The 20,941-nt window shown below is 42.5% G+C and overlaps 1 protein-coding gene across 1 annotated transcript in view; it reads left to right on the plus strand.

Annotated features, from left to right (window-relative positions):
* PSMB7 (proteasome 20S subunit beta 7) overlaps positions 1–20,941 on the plus strand; it is a 61,999-nt gene that overhangs the window by 9,393 nt on the left and 31,665 nt on the right. Inside the window, exon 5 of the mRNA XM_003808067.6 lies at positions 710–825. Coding sequence (XP_003808115.1) covers positions 710–825 — 116 coding nt within the window. The remainder of the gene's footprint in view (positions 1–709; positions 826–20,941) is intronic.

Raw genomic sequence — 20,941 nt, forward strand, 5'->3', positions numbered from 1 at the left:
ATGTGCTGATTGCAGAGAGGTGTGATGGGAAAAGTGCTGATAATCTTTGGAGTCAGTCCAATTTGATTCTGAGACCGGGCAAGTTCTTAATGTCTCTAGGTTGGTTTTCTCTTTTCTAAAATGGGAATGATAATGTTGTCTTTTAAAGGGGACTGTGGGCTGGGTGTGGTGGCTCACACCTGTAATCCCAGCACTTTGGGAGGCCAAGGTGGGAGGATTGCTTGAGTCCAGGAGTTTGAGACCATCCTGGGCAATTTGGCGAGACCCCATCTCTCCAAAAAAAATACAAAAATTAGCCAGGTGTGGTGGTGCACACCTGTAGTCCCAGCTACTCAGGAGGCTGAGGTGGGAGGATTGCTTGAGCCTGGGGAGGTTGAGGCTGCAGTGAGCCATGATAATACCACTGTACTGCAGCCTGGGTGACAGAGTGAGACCCTGTCTCAAAAAAATAATAATAATGGGGGCTGTGAGGCTGAGCTGAAATGAGGTGTGTGGAGTGCCTCACATAATTTATAGTTTATACTGGCTGACAGTAGTTGTTCATCTAATGTTCCCTTCCCTTTTTTGTTCCCATCAAAACAATAACCCCTTAATGAAACAGTCTTAAGGAAAACTTTTTGTTATCTGACTTCTCATGCAACTTTTGGCTAAGTTACAGTGATGCTTTGTGGACTCATGTTTTTTTTCTTATGCATACTCTGATCACCAGGTATCAAGGTTACATTGGTGCAGCCCTAGTTTTAGGGGGAGTAGATGTTACTGGACCTCACCTCTACAGCATCTATCCTCATGGATCAACTGATAAGTTGCCTTATGTCACCATGGGTGAGTGTAATGTTTTCCTGATGTTTAAGAGTACTCTTACTTACCAAGATGGTCTCTTGAAGAGCTGGTCTGTTCTCTCTTAGAAGAGGAGGTGCAATACAATGCTTTGATTCATTCAGCAAATATATACTGAGTTCCTGCTATAGATTAGGCCGTGTTCTAGGTGCTTGCTATATAGCAGTCAACACAATTCTGATAGTGATTCCTGCTCTCGAGGATTTTGTATTTTAGTGAGGGTAAATAGACAATAAACAACTGTGAGAAGTATATTTATAATACACAGGTATTCTAAATTAATACACAGGTATTATAAATGTATATAAATATAATACACAGGTTATACAACCTGTGTATTATGAATATATTTTTTATAGTCTGAAATCTGAAAAGCTCCAAAATCCTAAAGTTTTTGAGTGCTAACGTGATACTCATTGTAACATTTTTATTTTTATTATTTTTTCTTTTTTGAGATGGAGTTTTGCTCTGTTGCCCAGGCTGGAGTGCAGTGGCATGATCTCGGCTCACTGCAACCTCTGTCTCCCGGGTTCAAGTGATTCTTCTGCCTCAGCCTCCCAAGTAGCTGGAATGATAGGCACACGCCACCATGCCCGGCTAATTTTTTGTAGTTTTAGTAGAGATGGGGTTTCACCATGTTGGCCAGGCTGGTGTCAAACTCCTGACCTCAAGTAATCTGCCCACCTCGGCCTCCCAAAATGCTTGGATGGATTATAGGCATGAGCCACTCTGCCCAGCCTCATTGGAGCATTTTTGATTCTGGATTTTTGGATTAGGGATGCTGAATTGGGTGAGTATAATGTAGATATTCCAAAACCTGAAATCTGAAACACTTCGGGTCCTTGGCATTTTGGATAAGGGCTACTCAGCCTGTATTAGAAAGTGATACTAAGAAAAAAAGTAATACAGATGGTATTGTACTATAGTTACACAAGATACTATCTTTGAGAGAAACTGAGTCAACTTCATATGGAAATGCTCTATTTTTTACATCTGCATATGAATTTGCAATGATCGTAAAACAAAAAATTAAATTCACACATGATAAGGGGACTTGGGAGTTGTGGGCAGGGGCTGGGGTGGAGGCAGATGGCAGTGTTAAATAGAAAGATCAGGGCCAGGCACGGTGGCTCATGCCTGTAATCTAGTGCTTTAGGAGCCTGAGGTGGGAGGGTTGCTTGAGGCCAGGAGTTTAAGACCAGCCTAGGCAACATAGCAAGACCCGGTCTGTGCCATATATATATATAAGCTGAGTGTGGTGGTGTGTGCCTGTAGTCCCAGTTGCTCGGGAGCCTGAGGCAGAAGCATTGTATGAGCCCAGGAGTTTGAGGTTGCAATGAGCTGTGATCAAGCCATTGTACTACATCTTGGGCAACAGAGTGAGACCCTGTCTGTTTAAAAAAAAAAAAAAAAAAAAAAGTCAGGACAGGTCTTATGAAGAAGGTGAGATTTGAGTAGAATTCTAGAGTAGAAGCCTTACATTGAAACTTGGCAGGTACATTTTGACCTAGAGGAGTGATTGTGGTCCTTCTTTACTACTTAATCTCTGAGGGATTGGGGTATTTGATTTCTGTCTGAACCTCAATTTCCTTACCTGTGAAGTGGTATTGGTAACACCTACCACACCAAGTTGTAATGGTTGGAAATAACGTATATAAAGCATGTGCTCCAATGCCTGGCCTGTAAATAGTAGTTATTTTTTTGCCCCCCTCTCTTCCTCATTTGCTAACCAGCTTTTTGCATTTATGTTTTAGCTCTAGCTGCTAGATTAGGAGATTTTTTGACAGGTTCTCACTCTGCTGCACAGGCTGGAGTACAGTGGTGCAATCACAGCTCACTGCCACCTCGACTTCCCCGGGCTCAGGTGATCCACCCACCGCAGCCTCCTGAGTAGCTGTGACTACAGCCATATTCTGCCATACCCATCTAATTTTTGTATTTTTTGTAGAGATGGGATTTTGCCATGTTGCCCAGGTTGGTCTCGAACTCCTGGGCTCAGGTGATCTGCCTGCTCCAGCCTCCCAAAGTGCTGGGATTACAGGTGGCTGATAATTTTTTTTTTTTTAATGACTGCAAAAAATAGTGATAAAATTATATTTAGAAGAATTGGGATTTTCAAGTTCTAACATTTACATTATTGCTTCTGGGTCAAATTGCATAGGTCCAGAAATTCGAACAGGTTGTGTGTATCGTGTAGCTGGTGTTTTTCCAGCTGTCATTTACCTCTTAATATTTTCTGTCTTGGTGTCTTGGCTCCACATCTAGGAAAACTGCTGCCTTGAGTAGTTTGGAAATTGCCAGTTTGAGACTTTGCTATGCCATTGTGTTGTTATCTAGCCTCTTACAAGGTTTTTATATAACAGATGTTCACTGTTTGTTGGGGAGAATGATTTACCCCCAGATACCATACGGATGAATCTTTGCAGTTATTCTAAAATGAAGATACTTATGGTAATTCTAGAATTGTTCTGAATTGCTTTATTCAAAGGTATTAGGTATCTCCATCAAAGTATTGCTTTTATTTCTCCCCATCTGATACTTTTAAATAGTGGTAAAGGTGGAATAACCTTTTCTATTAAGTAGTTTTTCTTTTTTCTTTTTTTTACTTAAATTTCAGACTTGCAGAAAAGTAACAGTAATGTTCAACAAACACTGATCTGTCCTTTACTCAGATGTGTCAGTTGTTAGCATTTTGACACATGTGTTCTGCCTCTCTCACACACATTGTTATTCCTATCATTGTTTCGTGTGCGTGGGGAACCATTTGAGGGTAAATAGCAGGCACCACAGCCTTTCACCTCTGAATCCTTCAAGATGTTCTCTTCTGTCACCTTGATAAAGTCATCAAATTTAAGAAGTTTGACATTGATACAAAGCAGCTTCATTTGTAAAATGGGAAAATTGGTTTCTCTTGCCAGTGAACTGTGGTAATTTGTGTCATGAGCATAAAGCTGAATTAGGAAAAGTTGTTGAAAGTGAGTAGGTAAACAGCTTTGTGTCTGCCCATTTCACTTCTGCCGCCCACCTTTGTGCTTTTTCCTGGCCAAGAGTGACCTCCTGTCTGTCCAAGTCTCATTTGAGTTCCAGGTGATGGGTCCACAGCTCTTGAGTTTATAGAAGAATTCTGTTTAGAAACCACTGACTCCACACAGACTGGTTTTGCTGCCCTAAAATGCCAGATTAAGGAGAATGAGACATCAGTAACATCTGATTTTAATACCCAAGTAAATTGTTACTTTGAGGTCTTGTTTGTTCCTCCACTCATTTATCAGCTTTTTTTTTTTTTTTTTTTTTTGAGACTGAGTCTCGCACTGTCACTCGGTCTGGTGTGCAGTGGCATGATCTCTGCTCGCTGCAACCCCTGCTTCCCGGGTTCAAGTGATTCTCCTGCCTCAGCCTCCCGAGTAGCTGGGACTATAGGCATGCAGCACCATGCTCAGCTAATTTTTGTATTTTTAGTAGAGAGGGGATTTCACTGTGTTGGCCAGGCTGATACGGAACTCCTGACCTCGTCATCTGCCGGCCTCTGCCTCCCAAAGTGCTAGGATTACAGGTGTGAGCCACTGCACCCGGCCTCATCAGCTCTTTAGTGAGTGCCTTCTGTGTAAAGGCACTATAGCAGGCAGCACAGATAGAAGTGAATATCAGGGTCTTTGTCCTCAGATACTCAGTCTAATGGGGGAGACAGATGTACACACTGACGAGGGCAGGAGGGGACCCAAGGGAGAAAGGGTCACTTCCAAGCTGGGATAATTCAGGAAGAACTTCACTTGAGCTGAGTCTTAGAAGGAGGATTGGATCTCTTCATTCATTTGTCTGATGTGTATTTAGCATCACTAGTGCCGAGCACTTTGCTAGGAGCTGGGAAGATTAGTGGTTAACACAGCGTCTGCCTCAGAGCCTATAGTCTTGTGAGGGAGACAGGTATTAGACAGGTAAATTCACATGAACCTAGAAGAATGCATTGTGATAAGTGCCCCAGAGGAAAAGAACAGTCATTAGAGAGGATAATAGGAAGGAGTGTGTGGCTGGTGGGTGTTGGGGAAGTCCTTTCTGAGCAAGTGACATTCAAGCATTTTCTACTGAACATAATTTATGAACATGACAGAACATTCAAGTGGGACAAAGAACTATAAGAAAAGTCTCCTTCACATCCCTCCAGAGTAACCACTGTTAAGAATTGTTTGTATTTTTTTCCAGAAAATGTGTTATGATACACTTTCACGTATCTCCTTCTCTGTCATCTAGTTACCCCTTTAAAAAAAACACACAAATGAGCTCATGCTATACATAATATTCTTCCCTTACTATTAACTTGTTTTGAAGAAGTGTTTATATCAGCTTACGTGGGCCTATAGAATTTCTGTAATAATAGCAAGCTGTACAGAATTGTATTATGTGGCTACACCATGCTTGCTGACCCGTTCTTCTTCTGATGAACATCTTGTTTTTCATATTTTGGTAACAAATGTGTCTTGGTCTACTTGTATAAATACGTACTTCATTTAGATAAATTCTTAGCAGTGGAATTTCTGGATTAAGGTGTACACATGTTTCGGCCAGAATTCTCTGTTGCAAGCAGTTGAGTCACTGGATGATTTAAGGAAGAGAGGGATTTTTGAGAAAAGTATAGCAGGTGGCTCACAACGTAGTTGGGAGGGCAAGAACTGGGTTTGGGGCCAAGAACAGTGTCTCAGTCTATGCTGCGGGCACAGCCGGTGCCGGACCCTGGCTGCCGCAGAACTGAGCCTTCCTGCCATCCCTTCCACCACCAGAGTTCCTCATGGGGAAGGTGGGTGCTTCTGATTGGTGAAGCTCAGCCTCAGCTCAGATGGCAGTGGAATTCTCCGGACAGAGGCAGGAAATACAGCTGCTGGGCAGCCCAGAAAAGGGACAGTGCATTTTACCTTTTGAGAGCTATTGCCAAATTGCTGTCCAAAAAGCTGGCACGAGTTTATACTCCCACTAGAGAATACAAGGATGCTTGTCTCCCACCACCTCACGGATGCTGAGTATTTTTGCCAGTCTGATGGGTGAAAGTGGGAAGAAAGAACACTTAAACGCCTGAGGGATGAGTAGGAATTTGCAATGCACCCCTTACCCCCGAGGGCTAGACCTCAGGCCTGTGGTGCACAAGGGCTCCGTGTGGTTAAGCGCTGAAAGGCCAGAGTTTGCTGCATGGGTGCGGCAGGAGCAGTGAGTGGGGGTGGGGCAAGGGACCCATGCAGGGGGTGCAGCAGAAGCAAAGATGGGGAGGGTGGAAGAGGGATGGGTGTTGGGAGTTTGGAGCAGAGGCAAGGCTGGAAAGCAGGCCTCGGGGGTCCAGACGCTGCAGGCAGAGCTGTTTTGATTTTGTCCTGGAGGTCTCCTGCTCTTTCAAGCCAGGGAACGAGAGGATTAGGTTCGCTTGTTAGAAGGAGCAGCTGACAGCTGTGGGGAGCAGTGGCGTGAGAGGCCTGGGGCAGGGAGGGAGCTTGCATCCTGGCCAGAAATGTTGAGGGTGAGGACGAATCCAGTGGTGGTGGCGGTAGGGATGGCCACTGTCATTACAGAGACCTCTCAGATAGCAGCTAACCCCTGGGCCACATCCTGGGTTTCTGTCCTCATTCTCTCCTGGCGTTCCTCAGCGCCAGCTCCTCGCGGCTCTTGGCTGCAGTGTTGCAGTCACGCCTTCATTTGGGGCCATCTCCCTTTTCAGTTGGGCTCTAGGCCCTTTTTCTCATCTCATTTCCTGTTCTTCCTTCCCTTGTGCCCTGGGCTTCAGTGGCAGCAGCCCCCTCGCCCTCCTCTGAAGAGAGCCTAACAGCCGTTGCTGCCTCCTTTCAGAAACACATTTTCTGCCTGGAGTGTTCCTCCTCCTCATCCTGAGTGTGGCCCAGAAGCCATTCCCTCCTGGCTGCCCCTGGCGGAGTTAGCTAGCAAGTCCCTCCCAGGAGTGAAGCAGGATCCCAGGACTCCCGCCTTGGCCCCACTTTGCTTCCCCTAGGCATTGTCCCTCCTGCCCCTGCACTCTGAGAGCAGCTTCTGTGCCTCACTCTCAGGGTCTCACGGAGCCCTGTGCAACTCAGTGAATATTTGATGGTGAATTGATTTTCTGATTCTCCAACTTGTTTATGCTAAAGAATGTCTGAAACTTAGTGTTAGAAACCTTAGCCGCTGTTCATTGTTTGTGAACTAGCAGTTTGCAGCACCGCTGGAATGCAGTTGGTTTAGATTGTGTTCCATTTGTGGTCCCAGTTTAGCTGTTAAGTGTTGTAAATGTGACAGGTCCTTTTACTTTTTTTTTTTGTTGTTGTTAAAGCTTAGTATTATTTTGAATTTAAAGCATATTTATGGGAACGTCTCTGTGCCAGAGTCTGCTGGGTGCTGGCACATTATTTTCAGTTAAAATTCAGTGTAAGGGATGCTATTATTGCTATTTTACTGACGAGAAACCTGAAAGTTAGAGAGATTTAGCAACTTACCTAGTGTCACTCAGCCCCATAAGTGACAAAGCTGGGATTTGAACCCTTGTCTTCCATCTCTGGCAAGCCCCAGTACAACACAGCTGCTGTGATTTTATCATCCTACAGATGTGATTTCACTTAGCTATTAAGCCTTGCTTCTGAATACTAAAAATATTTATACAGATTCCCGAAGGGCACTTACTGGTTTTTGTATTTTTGACTGTTCTCTGCATAGGTTCTCTGTCCTGCATGTTGAAAACAGTATTTACTGAAACAGCCTTATTGCAGCAAAGGAAATTAAACTATATATATGCATATATATCTCCACAATTTTACTACCCAAAAACAACGTGATTTTTACTTTTTGTTTCTTTCCAATCCAAGTCCATTGTGAAGAGGAGCTCTTTACAGAGAATGTAAGATCACGGTTTTGTACTGGCCTGGGCTTTGTCTCTGTGGCTCTCTTAGTTTCTTTCAGCCATTGTTCCGTGGTCGTAGCTGTGCAGGGCTGGCTTTCTTCCTAATCTGAGTTTGATTTTTGTTGTTTTGTCTCTTTTTTCTTTCCCTTCCCTTCCCTTCTTTCACCCCTCCCCTCCCTGCCTTCTTTACCCTTTCCTTTCGAGGGAGTGAGGAGTTGGATATTGAGAGAGAACTCAGAATTGCTAAAATTTGGTGGTTTTTTTTTTTTTTTTTTTTTTTTTGAGATGGAGTCTCACTCTGTTGCCCAGGCTGGAGTTAAGTGGCTCGATTTCGGCTCACTGCAGCCTCCACCTCCTGGGTTCAAGTGATCCTGCCTCCGCCTCCCAAGTAGCTGGGATTACAGGCGTGTGCCTATAATTAGCCACGCCCTGCTAATTTTTGTATTTTTAGTAGAGACGGGGTTTCACCGTGTTGGCCAGGCTGGTCTTGAACTCCTGACCTCAAGTGATCCACCCGCCTCGGCCTCCCAAAGTGCTGGGATTACAGGCATGAGCCACTGTGCCTGGCTGGATTTTGTTTTAATTCATGCTTATTATTTTGAGTGAGCTACAAACCAAACCTCACACTCCAGATAAAATAGAAGGTCCTCCTAAATGAAATGCCTCCATGGAACATTAGCATTCACTGTGGAATCAAGGCTTTCTGTAATTGTAGCTTAAGTGAGAAAATGAATATTTCATCTGAATTCTCATGTTTTAGTTAGATTGTGAGTTTTTTATTATGAAGAATAAAAGCAAAACTTTGTAATTAATCTTTTTTTTTTCTTTTTTCTGAGTGATTTGACAGTAAGAGCTGGAAGCTATAAATTAACCGGAAGACAAGGGTGTCTAAATTTTGTCTACCCATGGGCCTGTATTGGCTACTAGCCAGGCGCCTGAAGGCTGCTCTTAATTTACATTGAATAGAAGACACCTGTCTTGTCTTGCGCATCTTTAACTTGAGGCACAGCTGATCTGCATTGAGCGTTGGGTCCAGGAGCCTCCTCTCTGAGGACTGGCCTTCCTGAGAGTTTATTTGGGAGACTAATATATCAGACTCCTGGTGGTGTGGCCCCTGGACAGCTTCTGCCCTAAAACCTTCTTTGTGAACATCACATTGACCACAATGAGAGCAGCGTTCATCCAGCTATAGCACCTACACCTATTGTGGGATGCTTTACTGATACAATCTTTGCACCACTGTGAGGTGGGTGCCATCATCCCTGTCTTAAAGATGAGGAAACTGAGGCTCAGAGAGGTTACTTGAACCACAAGTAAGGAAGTATGTGAGTGGGAATGGGAACCTCAGTTTCTGACTTTTTCCTGTTGGTACATGGCATGTGGCTTATTCTCCAAAAAGAAAAAGGATCCCTTCGGTTTCATTTACTTCTTTTTTAAGAGAGTAATTTGGAAGAGGCTACTGGTGATCGATTCATTTGATTGTTAAAAGCTAGGCAAGATTTTTTGACTTTATTAGGAAAGGGAAAGCATTTTAGTTATGTTTTTATAGACATAATGTGGATTCTTTTAATTCTCAGATTAATTAGCTTATTCTTTGAACTTGCCAGCTTTTCTTTATTAGGCAAGCTGAAGTAGTGTCAGAAGAAGCTTGGGGACCATCTTTTGCTATTAGCTTGGCAGTGTTCCTTGTAGCAGCATTGGCAAGGTATATAAAATTTTTGTTTTTGCCTGCTTATCCACATAGAGAATTAACATGAATAAAATTTCAAGCATGACATTCCTGAAAATGAGGTCCTTGGACAATTTAGGAATACTGACTTAAGGAATAAACATTGCTATGCACCATTAGGGAAGACTTGGGGTCACTGCCAGGGCCATCCAGGTAAAATTCTCTCTCCAGATAAACTGGTTATACAGTTTCCTAATGACTGGAGTGCACCTACTAAGTCCCAGTTTACAGGGCCTCCGAGCAGTGAGGAAGATGTGGGACAGAGTAGTAAGCATGCTGGATGTCTCACCTTGTGGGCAGAAGAATCTTACAATTAAGTGAGAACTTAGGAACATGGATAGGGAGTTCAGATTTGCCATTGTTACGCTAAAGTACAGCCTTTTCTGTATTTTTACACTAAAGTACAACCTTTTCTGTATTTTTATGCTAAAGTACAACCTTTTCTGTATTTTTATACTCAAGTACAACCTTTGTATAGATATTTTGATACCTCCACGACTTGATTTTGAAAGTTGTCCTGCACTGGATCAAATTAGTGCACTTTAAGATGGCAAATGTTTCGTCAATATTCATTTTCAACTGTTAAATTGGGTGCAAATTTAGCAGCATGTTTACTTCATAAAAACCTCAGAGGGCATGTATAAATGGACTTCATAGCCGTGTGTTGCTGGAAATTCTTCTGCCTGCTCTGGGGTCAGCCATGTGGTTGACTGTGTATAAGAGGCTTTAGAAGCATGTGTCTCCATAGGAACTGGATTGCCCCTGTGTCCCTGCTCTCCGTGGGCCAGGGGCTGGGCAAGGGAGGAGCTGTGCTGGTGTAGGAGACCCTATTCCAGCAGGAGCTTTGTCCACACAGCCAGTGACTGCCTTTTCTGAAAACCCCTGAATGAAGTATCACTTAGGATTCTAGAAAAAGAGGTGGAAGCCCTCGCTTTGGTCCCAGCTCTGCTTGACCAGAGAGCCTAGTCACCTAACCTCTGGAACTTCATAACCCCTATTTCTAACATGAAGCTACTTTTTTTGACTTGGGAAGGTCACAGGGTTATTGGGGTGCTGAAGCGTCGCGTGTTATGTGTGCACGCTCTGTACATCACTGTGTGCTTTTTATGTGGATATGTTGCTTTTGGCCATTTTTTGAGGCAGTGTGGCTGCATGAAAACTGGTTTTTGAAGTCAAATAGGGTTCAGATCTTTTTAAAAAATAATAATTATTTGTTTTTATCTTTTAGGGGCAGGGTCTTGCTCTGTCGCCAGGCTGAAATGCAGTGGTGTGATTATAGCTCACTGTACCCTCAAACTCCTGAGCTCAAGTGATCCTCCTACCTCTGCCTCCCAAGTAGTTGGGACTATGGGCACACCACTACTGATTTTTTTTTTTTAATTTCTTTCTTTTTTTGGTAGATATGGGGTCTCACTGTGTTTTTCAGGCTGGTCTGGAACTTCTGGTCTTAAGTGATCCTCCTGCCTTGGCTTCCCAGAGTGCTGGGATTATAGGCATGAGCCACTATGCTTAGCCTGGGTTCATATCTTAAGTCTAACATTCATTTAGCTGTTTGACTGTGAACATTGATTTCTTCTGTAATGCTTACTTCATGTGTGAGCATGAAGTGAGATACCAAACATAAAAGTCTTTTGTATGTAGCATGTAGTAGATGTTTGGTGCATAGTATTTTGATAGTTTTAGTGTCAATACATTTTTCTGTGTGTAGCTCTCTGTGTCAAGATTTCTCTGGCACTTTTTCCTGCTTTGATTAATATAAGATGCATTTTAGAAGATTTAAAATGTGCAGTGAATGGATTTTATATCTTAAAATTATGTTGCGGTGGAGTGCCAGGAATAAAACAGCTGGGAACCAAAAGCCTGTGAAAGTTGAATGAATGCATCTTGTTTCTTGGTTGCTGCAAAAGTGGTACTAAGCCAATAGATGGTGCCGTGATATCAGGAAATGAGAAAATATTTACTTCTAAAATTCATATTGTTACAGGAAATGTAATATAGTCAGTCCTTGCCAGTTCTTAATTTATTCTAATTAGATTGGATTTTGTTCTTGATTCTGTGTAAAAAAATATTAAACACCTTTTATAGACAAAATGGTGAGGTATTGAATTAATGTATGGGTGCTCTTCCTCCTTTTTTCCCTGCTCTGACATTTTACCACAAAGTCTCCTGATTTGAATTGTCCTCAGCCTACAACCAAGTAAAAGCCCTTGCCAGAGCACTTTTCAGAACAGTTAAAGGAGATGCTCAGTTTAAAGTTCTTTGCTTTAAACCCCACTGAGAGAGAGTGAGGTTAACCAGCTCATCTTTATCTGCTCTTGTTTCAGAATTGGACCAGAGTCGCCTCTGCTAAAGGAAAGTGCCTTTATATGCTTATGACCTAGTGCTTGATGCCTTTTACTTCCTCATTGGTCAGACTACGTGGAAAGTCATCTTAGCCATCGGAAGGCTTTTCACTGTGTAGTTCACAGAATGAGGGATTTGCTGTTAACCAGATCTGAGTTCATGTACCCATGCTGCCATTCCTGGCTGCATGACTTTGGGTAGCCTCCTTCCTTTCTGTGAACTTTAGCTTCTTCCATCCATACAATGAAAATAATACTGTCTAGTCCATCAATTAAAGTGGAATGCCCTGAAGTTTGGGAAGTTATTTTGAAATATGGACCTGAGTAAAGGGGACCTTTAAGAGACTTGCCAGCTCCCACTGCCCTGTGTTCCTGCGGCAGCAGGGCAGGGTGTATGCCTTGCACTCAGCTTCGGTTTCCCGGTGTGGCCTCGTGGTGCAGGGGACTGATTAAGATAGGTGCATTTTAGGGTCATTTTCGTCCTCCATTTTGTCCTCTAAACAGGGGTAGGTGACACCTATGTTTTAAGGAAAAAATGTTCTCTCTCCATATCTTGTGGCATTAATGAAATAAAACCTTTCACATTTTAGGTCCTGATGCAGTGATTGTTAGTCTTTTCTGAAGAATAAGTGTTTATAACCTGTCAGGTCAATGAGATGTTGCAGTTGCAATTATAAGAAAAATCCCTGTTCCCTTCAAGTGGTGTTTTAAATTATTAGGGTAAAATGTAACTCCTCTTTGACTGTATTACATTTAGAAAAGGAACTCCGTTTTTTGAGGAATTAGTTTTTGAGTGAAATTGTTGGATGCCTTACAAATATTTTTAGCAAATTAAATGGAATACTTTTTTTAATTCATTGGGAATAAAAGGTAGACTTTGACATCGAGGTACATTTGCTGATGAAAAGGAAGCATTCTTCTCCCTCATGAGGGGTTTAAATGTAATACTCAGTGCTTACTCAGGAGTGAAAACATCAAATTAAACTGTTTATGCTGACAAAGGACAAATCTGGATTTCAGCAAGCGATGCAAGATTGTCTGATTGCTTGGCTTGCCTCGCCAGGAAGCTTTTGGCCAGGACTTATAATGAAATGCATGCATACAATTAAACCATTTAAAGCCTGCGTCTGTTTTACCGAGCAGTGAGAGGTGCTCCACTGCTCTCTAGTGGCTGGATATGGTCCCCTGGTGCCCGCCTTATTTTATATTCATCAATCAGCTCTGCACACATTGGCATTGTTGGCCTCCAGAGCAAGCACCAGTACTAGGAGATGAGGCCTTGGAGGCAGGAATGGAGTGAAAAATGATCCCAGTCTGTGGGTCTGTGGAAAGCACCAAATTTTACCCAGGATGAGTGGCCAGTTGACTAACAATGAGCAAGTGTGAGTAAGCACTCTGTCAGGGAGAGCTGACACTGATGGATTAGAAAGTCCTGTGTGTGACTCTGTTATCGCCGCATACATCTTACACCTTGGCAGGCCATGGTGGCAAACAGGTCCTTGGCTGCTTAAAATGGACCGCTCTTTAGCAGAAGGAGCAGCTTTTTTTCCTGAGACGATCTGGTTAAATTGATTTGGGGAAAAGCAGTAGAAATCCATTTCCTGCTGCCTCTCATAACTTCATGACTTTGAGAAAGAAATTCTGAAGACCTCTGTTTCCATGAAAGCTGCCAACCCTGGGACTTGCTGAGAGTGATTGTATAAAATAGCTGCCTGGAGGACCAGGACCTTGTCGGGGAGGAATTTCATCAGCCAGCTTTTCTTGAACTTTTAGTGTCCCCAGCATTTTGCTTTACACGCACCATCTTGTGTAACCCTCAGAGCCACCCTTTGAGGAAGGCACCTCCTGTCCCCTGCCTCTTGTGCGGGGAAGGAACCTAGTTCAGTAGGGCTGCTGTGCCCCTCGGTTTCCGGTTGCATCATTCACGTTGTGCTTGATGCAGTTGCTTGTGCCTCCTGGAGCAACTTTGGCAGCTTTGCAGAGCTCGGAGTGATGTGCCCAGCTAGGGAGCGCCAGGGCCGGGCCACCTCTTGTGCCTCTTGGTGTTCCCAGAGCCTGCTGCTGCTGCGTGGGCACCTGGGAATGGGTTGTTTGAAGAAAGAGTGGGAAGTTGCCCTTCTGAAGAGTGCATGAGCTTGAGAACCCATGCTTCAGAATAGGACCTAGATTTAAAGCTTGGCTCCGCTTCTCATTGACTCTTGCCATGGGCAAACTATTTGGAACCAATTGAGTCTCAATTTCCTTGTCTGTAAAAGGGCCAAATACTCCCAGTACTTGAGTTCAGGGTCCAGGACCTAAGACCGTCAATGAATGTTTTCCCCTTCCGCAGTTTGAGAGTTAGTGAGCACCTTATTAGAAAAAGTAGATTTCTACCTTTCAGGTCCTTCCTAGCTTTTGACTTAGAAGCAGCAGGTTTTAGGAAATTATTTCAGTCTTTTACTGTTTCTTCAGCATATCTAATAACATAGATTATAGAATTGCTAAATTTGTTGAGTATTTTAGTGAACTCTGACATAGAAAAATAACACGTTTAAATGTACAGAACAAGTAAAAGCAATATCTAGATTGTAAAATTTCAGATTTCATCCTGAATTGGATTGTTCGCTCAGAAAAAGTTAGTTTCAAAGTGAATTACTAATCCTGGTAAGCTAAGATCGAAACACCTTCAGAGGTTTTAGAAAATGGAGACTAATTTTAGGTTTTTTTTTTTTTTTTTGAATGAGGCTATTTTAAAATAAATGCTGTTATAACAGATACTTGAGTGGCATTGCTAAACAGTGAATGGCATATGTTTAATCATTTAAAACATTTAACTAAATTCCAGTCTCATTTGAATTTCCAAGCAAAACAACACAAATTAACTATATCCAGATGTGTGTGGTAATCGTTGAGCTGAAATCTAAAGAAGAAGCAAGTTTGAAAGCATGCTTTTTTGGGGTGGGGAGCTAAGAAAAGATAGCTCCATCTCCCAGGCTTACTTGCTAATCTTGATTTCAAGCATTTGGCTTTGCTATTTAAGAGGCAAACGTGGTGGAATGGAAAGAACATCGCACACTTTAAATTCAGAAAGATCTGGCTTCAGAATCCCAGATTTGCTTATCACTGGCTGTGTGATCTGGGCATGTTCCTTATCTTTGAGCTTTATTCTCCTTTTGTAAAATGGGACTACTACTACTTGCCATGCCTGAAGAGCAAACAAAACTGATGTGACTGTGCTGTGAAAGTTCTTAAGTACCGTGTGCATCTGTTGTAGTTTGTTCAGTGCTGTGTTTGCCAAGAGTACACTTCTGGATAAGTGGGGTCTAGCCCCATGCTGAAACGCTCAGAGGACTTCATTATTAAGATGATTGTATCTCTAAGACGGTCCTAAGGAAGCCCTCCTAAGGACGGTAGGCAGGAGAGACATGGTGTATTTGTTTGTGATGATTGATTGCTGTTGTTCTTTGGGTCTGTTGACTCATGCATGGATTGACCTTTAGGCCCTTGTATACAAATGTAAGGAATAAGCTGCCTGCTGCTGCTGTTACACGGAGACTGTGACAGCTAGCAAAGTCTTGGTCTTTTGCTTGTTTTTTCCATCCCCTCACAATGTTGGATTTTCTACAATTTTTTATACCTTAAAAAATTGCTATTAATGCCTGCACTTTGAAGAAAAATTTAAAAATACAAGTAAACAAAAAGAAAATAGCACCACCCAGAAATAGGCTTAATATTTTGATTTATGTGCTTCCAGGTTTGTATAATATATAGTGCATAAGCATGTCTGTTAATTTTGCTTTAGAACATGTTTTTCCCCCACTAAATACTATAGCATGGATATCTTCCCATTGCCAAAAAAATGTACTTCTACTTTGTCATGTTTAATGTCTGTGTGTACAGTATTTTATTGTTTATTTTCCCTGGCTCCTGATTGTTGAACCTTTACATTTACTTCCAGGTATTTTTTTTTCCCCCTTTAATCTAAACAATGATCTTTTAAGATACGTGACTTGGGTACTTGTCCATGTGTTTCTTTAGAATAAGCCCCTAAGAGATTTGCTGGTTTGGTGGGTATGTATAGCTGTATGATTTCCAGTCGATGTTTCTACATTGCCCATTAGAAGAGTTCTATCCATTTCTGCTTCTCCAAGTGTGTCAGAGTACCCATTTGATCACACCTTTGTCAGCACTATTATTCTTTTTAATCTTTGCTAATTAAAAAGGCAAAAGGTAGTTATTTTACTTCAATTCATATTTCTTTGATTGCTAGTGAACTTGGTCAGTGTTGCTTAATGTATGTAGGCCTCTACCTTTTCTCTTTCGTAAACTACTGTCTTCTCTGTTGGAGTCTTGATGTATTTATCTGTGAGCTCTTTTTAGTTATTAATGTTCTGCATGTTGCATGTATTTTTCGGAGTTTCAGGGCTTTTATTTTACATTCTTAAAGGAGCTAGTAATTTTGTTTATAAGCCAGTGGGCCTGCTATTATAAGATGTTTCATTTTAACAGACTGGCTGGAGGTGTGGTCCTTGTGGAACTGGTGCTTGGGACTCCTTCCTCTGGGGCTCAGCAGATGTGGGTGACAAGAGGGTCTGTGGGTGAGTCCGGCCCTGACAGAGCTGGGAAGCAGGCCAGGTGCTCTTTCCAGGACTCCACAGGGCGTTGGTTGCAGGAGGAGCTTTGAATGAGGACCTAGCTGGAGCAGCTGTGGAGTGTCTGCAGTGGATGGGGGAGTGCCCTGCAGGTGAAAGGGAAAGAGACATTTGTCCTCCCTGCCTCCCTGTCTCTCCACAGCCCGGCTTCTTGGTGGGTTGGGGTGGCGGGTGTTGAGCAGGGTGTGTAGGTGGGCTTGGGGGAGGGCAGTGGATGCAGGAGGTCAGTCTGAGGGGACTAGGTAGCCATCATAGTGTCCTCACTTATATTCACCTAAGTGCTGGTCACTGAATTGCACCTTGTTTTTCTGTTTTAAAGAGCTTTGTTCTGGAAGCAATACTGGGTACTCAGTAACCGTGGGTGTGCTGAAAAGGCAGGCTTGGTGAAGGTTGCTAAGGAGCAGCTTCATGGAAACTACTGATGAGACCGAGAGCGTCAGTAGTATTAATATAGTGCAGAAATCCAGGAAAGGCCGTTCACTCCTGTGATATCACAGTGGTTTGGACTGGACTAGGACATATAACAGGACTTGGTTTTGCGGTTTTTAAGGCCCTTTTTCCTTTTTGAAAATTGAACTGGCTCTACACTTGAGTTTGTCTTATATTCAGCCTAGTATGGTAAACTAGGCGATAAATATTGCTTTACACCTTATCCAGGCATTTACTGCTATCCTCACGCCTTCAGGGGCAGCTTAGAGTTTTTTTTGGCTCCCTCATTTGGGTAGTTGGCCTCACTTTTAGTGCAGCTTAATTCAATAAGCGTCTCTCCTAATGCTGCCATGTGTCAGAGACTGTTGGGGATGGAGGCTGCAGATATGAAAGGATGGACAAGTTGCAGAGATGAGAGTGATAAACCCTGTGGAGGGGGGGTGACCAAGGAAGGGTTCTAGGAAGAAGTGATCTCTCAGCTGGAGTTTGAAGGGTGACTGGGAGTTCTGTGGACTGCCATGTGCTCTGTGAGATAGGCTTGAACTGGCATGGGCATTTAGGAAATCATGGGCAGTGTGGTGTTGGTGGAGTATCAGGGGTGTGTATGGGAGATGGGAGGGAGCCGAAGGAGGTAGAAACCTGGTCATGGAAGGTCTTGCCTGTTCTCTCTCAACTGTATTGTAGCATATAGGACTTTTTGTATGAGAGCGCGACATAGGGTCAACAGCTGAGACAGGAATCCCACCCCTGTGCTTGTTTCCTGTAGTCCTAGACAAGGAGCTTTCTCACGTTAGTGGGTTGCTATGAGGATGATGAAATGACCTAAAATAGGCCGCGTGGCACCTGGCGGGTGCTCAGCAGAAGGCCCTTGTTCTTCTCTTTGGCTTCCTTCTCCTCCTGACTGGAGTAAGTTCTCTGAGGCCTCACCCTTGCTTCTCACGTCCTCTCTGACATGGCTTTCCTTCACTGGCATACTCGAGTGTACAGCAGAGGCCCAGTCCTGGCCACGCTGTCCCCTGGCTTTTCTGTGTATCTGTTCTTTAATGGGAAACCAGACAGTTCTGATGTCTAAGATGTCTCTGCTTTTGGAATAAAAAATCAGAGCAAATGATCCTTCAAAAGATTTTCGCCTTGGTTTTGTTTATGAAGAGAGCGCCAGCTTAGGTAGTTGATGCTGAAATAACAGAATGTCTCAGGGCATTATTAGTGGTTTATAGGGAAAAGAGGATATAATATATTAATGTTTTACAGGTCACATGGTGGCTGTACTAGAATGGCATTTGACTGGTGATTTATTGTATATAGTTTTGGATGTTGGACCAGTATCTAGGAAACTTGAATGAAATTATCTTTAAAGAATACTGGCCTGAGTTTACCATCTTTTTTTTTTTTTAAATGGCCAACTTCTTGTTCCTTGTGTCCCCCACTGCATTGCCTTGAAATTATGTTCTCTTGTTACTTCAGGCAATTGCAGTTGTATTTGAAATTCTCACCCCAGTTTTCTAAATGGCAGACACACATTCAGAGGTACCTACAAACCTGTTGACAGGTTTTCTATCTCCAAACACTTCTGTGTATTTCTGAAAAGGGGGCGCCAAAGTCCTCCTTTCCTGAAAAGCTGGGAGCAGGAGCTAATTTGCAAGTGATTTAGAAATTATTTTTAATGTTGAATTTCCCTTTCTTTTCAAGTTTATTTTGGGGCCCTCTTGTCTTTGATTTCATGGGAAGCAGAATCAGGTTGGGAAGCTCCTGCTTTTCAGAAAATTTCTCAAGTAAGAGAGAGAGAGAGAGAGTGTGTGTGTGTGTGTGTATGTATTTTTTGAGGTATAAAAAGGGGAAGCCAGAAATACAGTGTAGTAAAAGCCCCAAGTCCTATGTTTACTTGTCTTACATGCCTGTCTGATAATGTAGAGAGCCTCCCCACATTGGAGAAACTCTTTCGTTCCAAGAGTCTGTGGGTTTAGTGTGTTATTTCCACTTACAGAAATTTTGTCTGTAATATTGTTTCTAGGCAGGAAAAAGGTTTTTTGTTTGTTTGTTTTTTTGTTTGAGACAGAGTCTTGCTCTGTCGCCCAGGCTGGAGTGCAGTGGCGCGATCTGGGCTCACTGCAAACTCTGCCTCCCGGGTTCATGCCATTCTCCTGCCTCAGCCTCCCGCGTAGCTGGGACTACAGGCGCCCGCCACCATGCTCAGCTAATGTTTTGTATTTTTAGTAGAGACAGGGTTTCACTGTGCTAGCCAGGATGGTCTCAATCTCCTCACCTTGTGATCCGCTCACCTCGGCCTCCCAAAGTTCTGGGATTACAGGCGTGAGCCACCGCGCCCGGCCAGGAAAAAGGTTTTAAAGAAATAATTATTTGGGGAGGGAAATATTTTTCATTTCTTAAATTATTGAGTGAAGCTGAGCAGAAGGAAATATATGTGCCTAGGAAAAAGAATAGAGCAAAAAAAAAAAATTTACTGTGCAACTGCCAGGGAAAGGAATGGCCCCGGAGAAATAAACAGCTAGTGATTTTTAAGGAAAAATGCCTTTAAGGTAAGCTTGTTTTTCTTTTTTAACAATTCATTACAGTTTTCCACAAGTTGTTAGCTCCTAGCTAAATACCTGTCTTCTCCCTGTCCTTTTTTAAATGTTTATTTCTGGCCTCTGGTTGATTACCCTTGTGTTCTTCGTGGAGATATTCTTGGACTTTGTTGGAAGAGGCCAGTCTGCTCACCAGTGCTGTGCAGGATTGGTCTATATCTAGGAGTATTTTTTCCTGAGATTCTTCATTTGCAGTTGCCTCGTTCGTTCATGGCAGCTGTCTTTCGCTTTCCACACAAAACCAGCTTGCTTTTACTAGTAAGTCTGAGACTGGTTCTCACCTGGGCCTGAAAATAGCAACTTAGGTTAACTTTCCCCCTTGACCCCTGAATCTCAGAGTAAACGTGTGACTCACAGAACATTGGTGGAGTTTGACCCTGTTTCCACATCTTCAAGGACATGTTTACTTTGAAATTCAGAGGTTTGTTTTGCTGAATTTGCTCTCGCATATGTGCTAGTTTTATCTGAGTGTACTAGTTTTATATCTGTTTAATTTCTATCTTCTTTTCAGAGGGCTTTTAATGTCCCTTTAGATCACCATTTTAGTTTTTTTTTTTTTTTTTTTTAAGGAGAAAAAAATTGTGAGGAGGGGAAAATGGGGTTGCCTTTTGCTCCCAAAGCCTAAATGAATAGTCATTGCTTGTAATGCTGGTTTACACTTGACGCTTCCTACGGCTTTAGATGTGATGTATCCGGTACTGTGAAGGTAATGATCCTCAACCGCAGCAATATTCCCTAACAGGAGTATCTGTCATATTCATCGGGATTACCATGTTCATTGATTTGTGTCTGTAAATCTGCTGTTTCTACCCTTTAAATTTGATCTATAATTGGACCTCCTTAAATGGTTCAGATAAGGTAGTCTGTATTTTCTCAATGCGGCGTTGCTGTCAGCTTCTCCTTTTTCATTATACATTCAGCAGACTTGATAAAATCAGCAGGACACCTCATTTGAAACTGTTTAATCGCTGCCTTTTTCCTTTGCTAAACCATTGAGGTGGTCAAGCGATGTACACAAATCATTTTAAATAGAAAATATGGTTTTCTCTGTGACCCAGCTAAATAGATAGTGTTATGCAAAACAAGTTAAAAAGTAATAAATGCCAAAAAAATCTTCTAATTGGAGTAAAAAATTGTGGGCAACTCTATCCTCTCTCCAAAAGTGGAGTATCCTGAAATATTGCCAGGACCTGTAAAGACAAGATGATGATTTTCTAAAGATTCTCTGGTTTTTGAACAAAGCAAATTTAAATTTTCAAGGAGTGCTTAGCTGCCTTTTGCATCCATTCAAAGGGAGCCCACGCTTATTTGTAATGGCTTTACATCCTACTTTTGTAGGGATAAATTTGCTATCCGTTAATACCTATGTGCATAACCTTTCAGCCATTTGCTATTGTGATAATAAATTTTTGTTTCTTTGTCTGTCATTTTGTCTATTCAGCTGTTACTCTTCAAAGTACAAACTAAAAATAATAGCTCCAAATAAATGCCACATAATAAAGTGTTTTACAGTTGTAGCT

The sequence above is a fragment of the Pan paniscus genome, chromosome 11 (genome assembly GCF_029289425.2).
Source record: "Pan paniscus chromosome 11, NHGRI_mPanPan1-v2.0_pri, whole genome shotgun sequence".
NCBI lineage: Eukaryota > Metazoa > Chordata > Mammalia > Primates > Hominidae > Pan > Pan paniscus.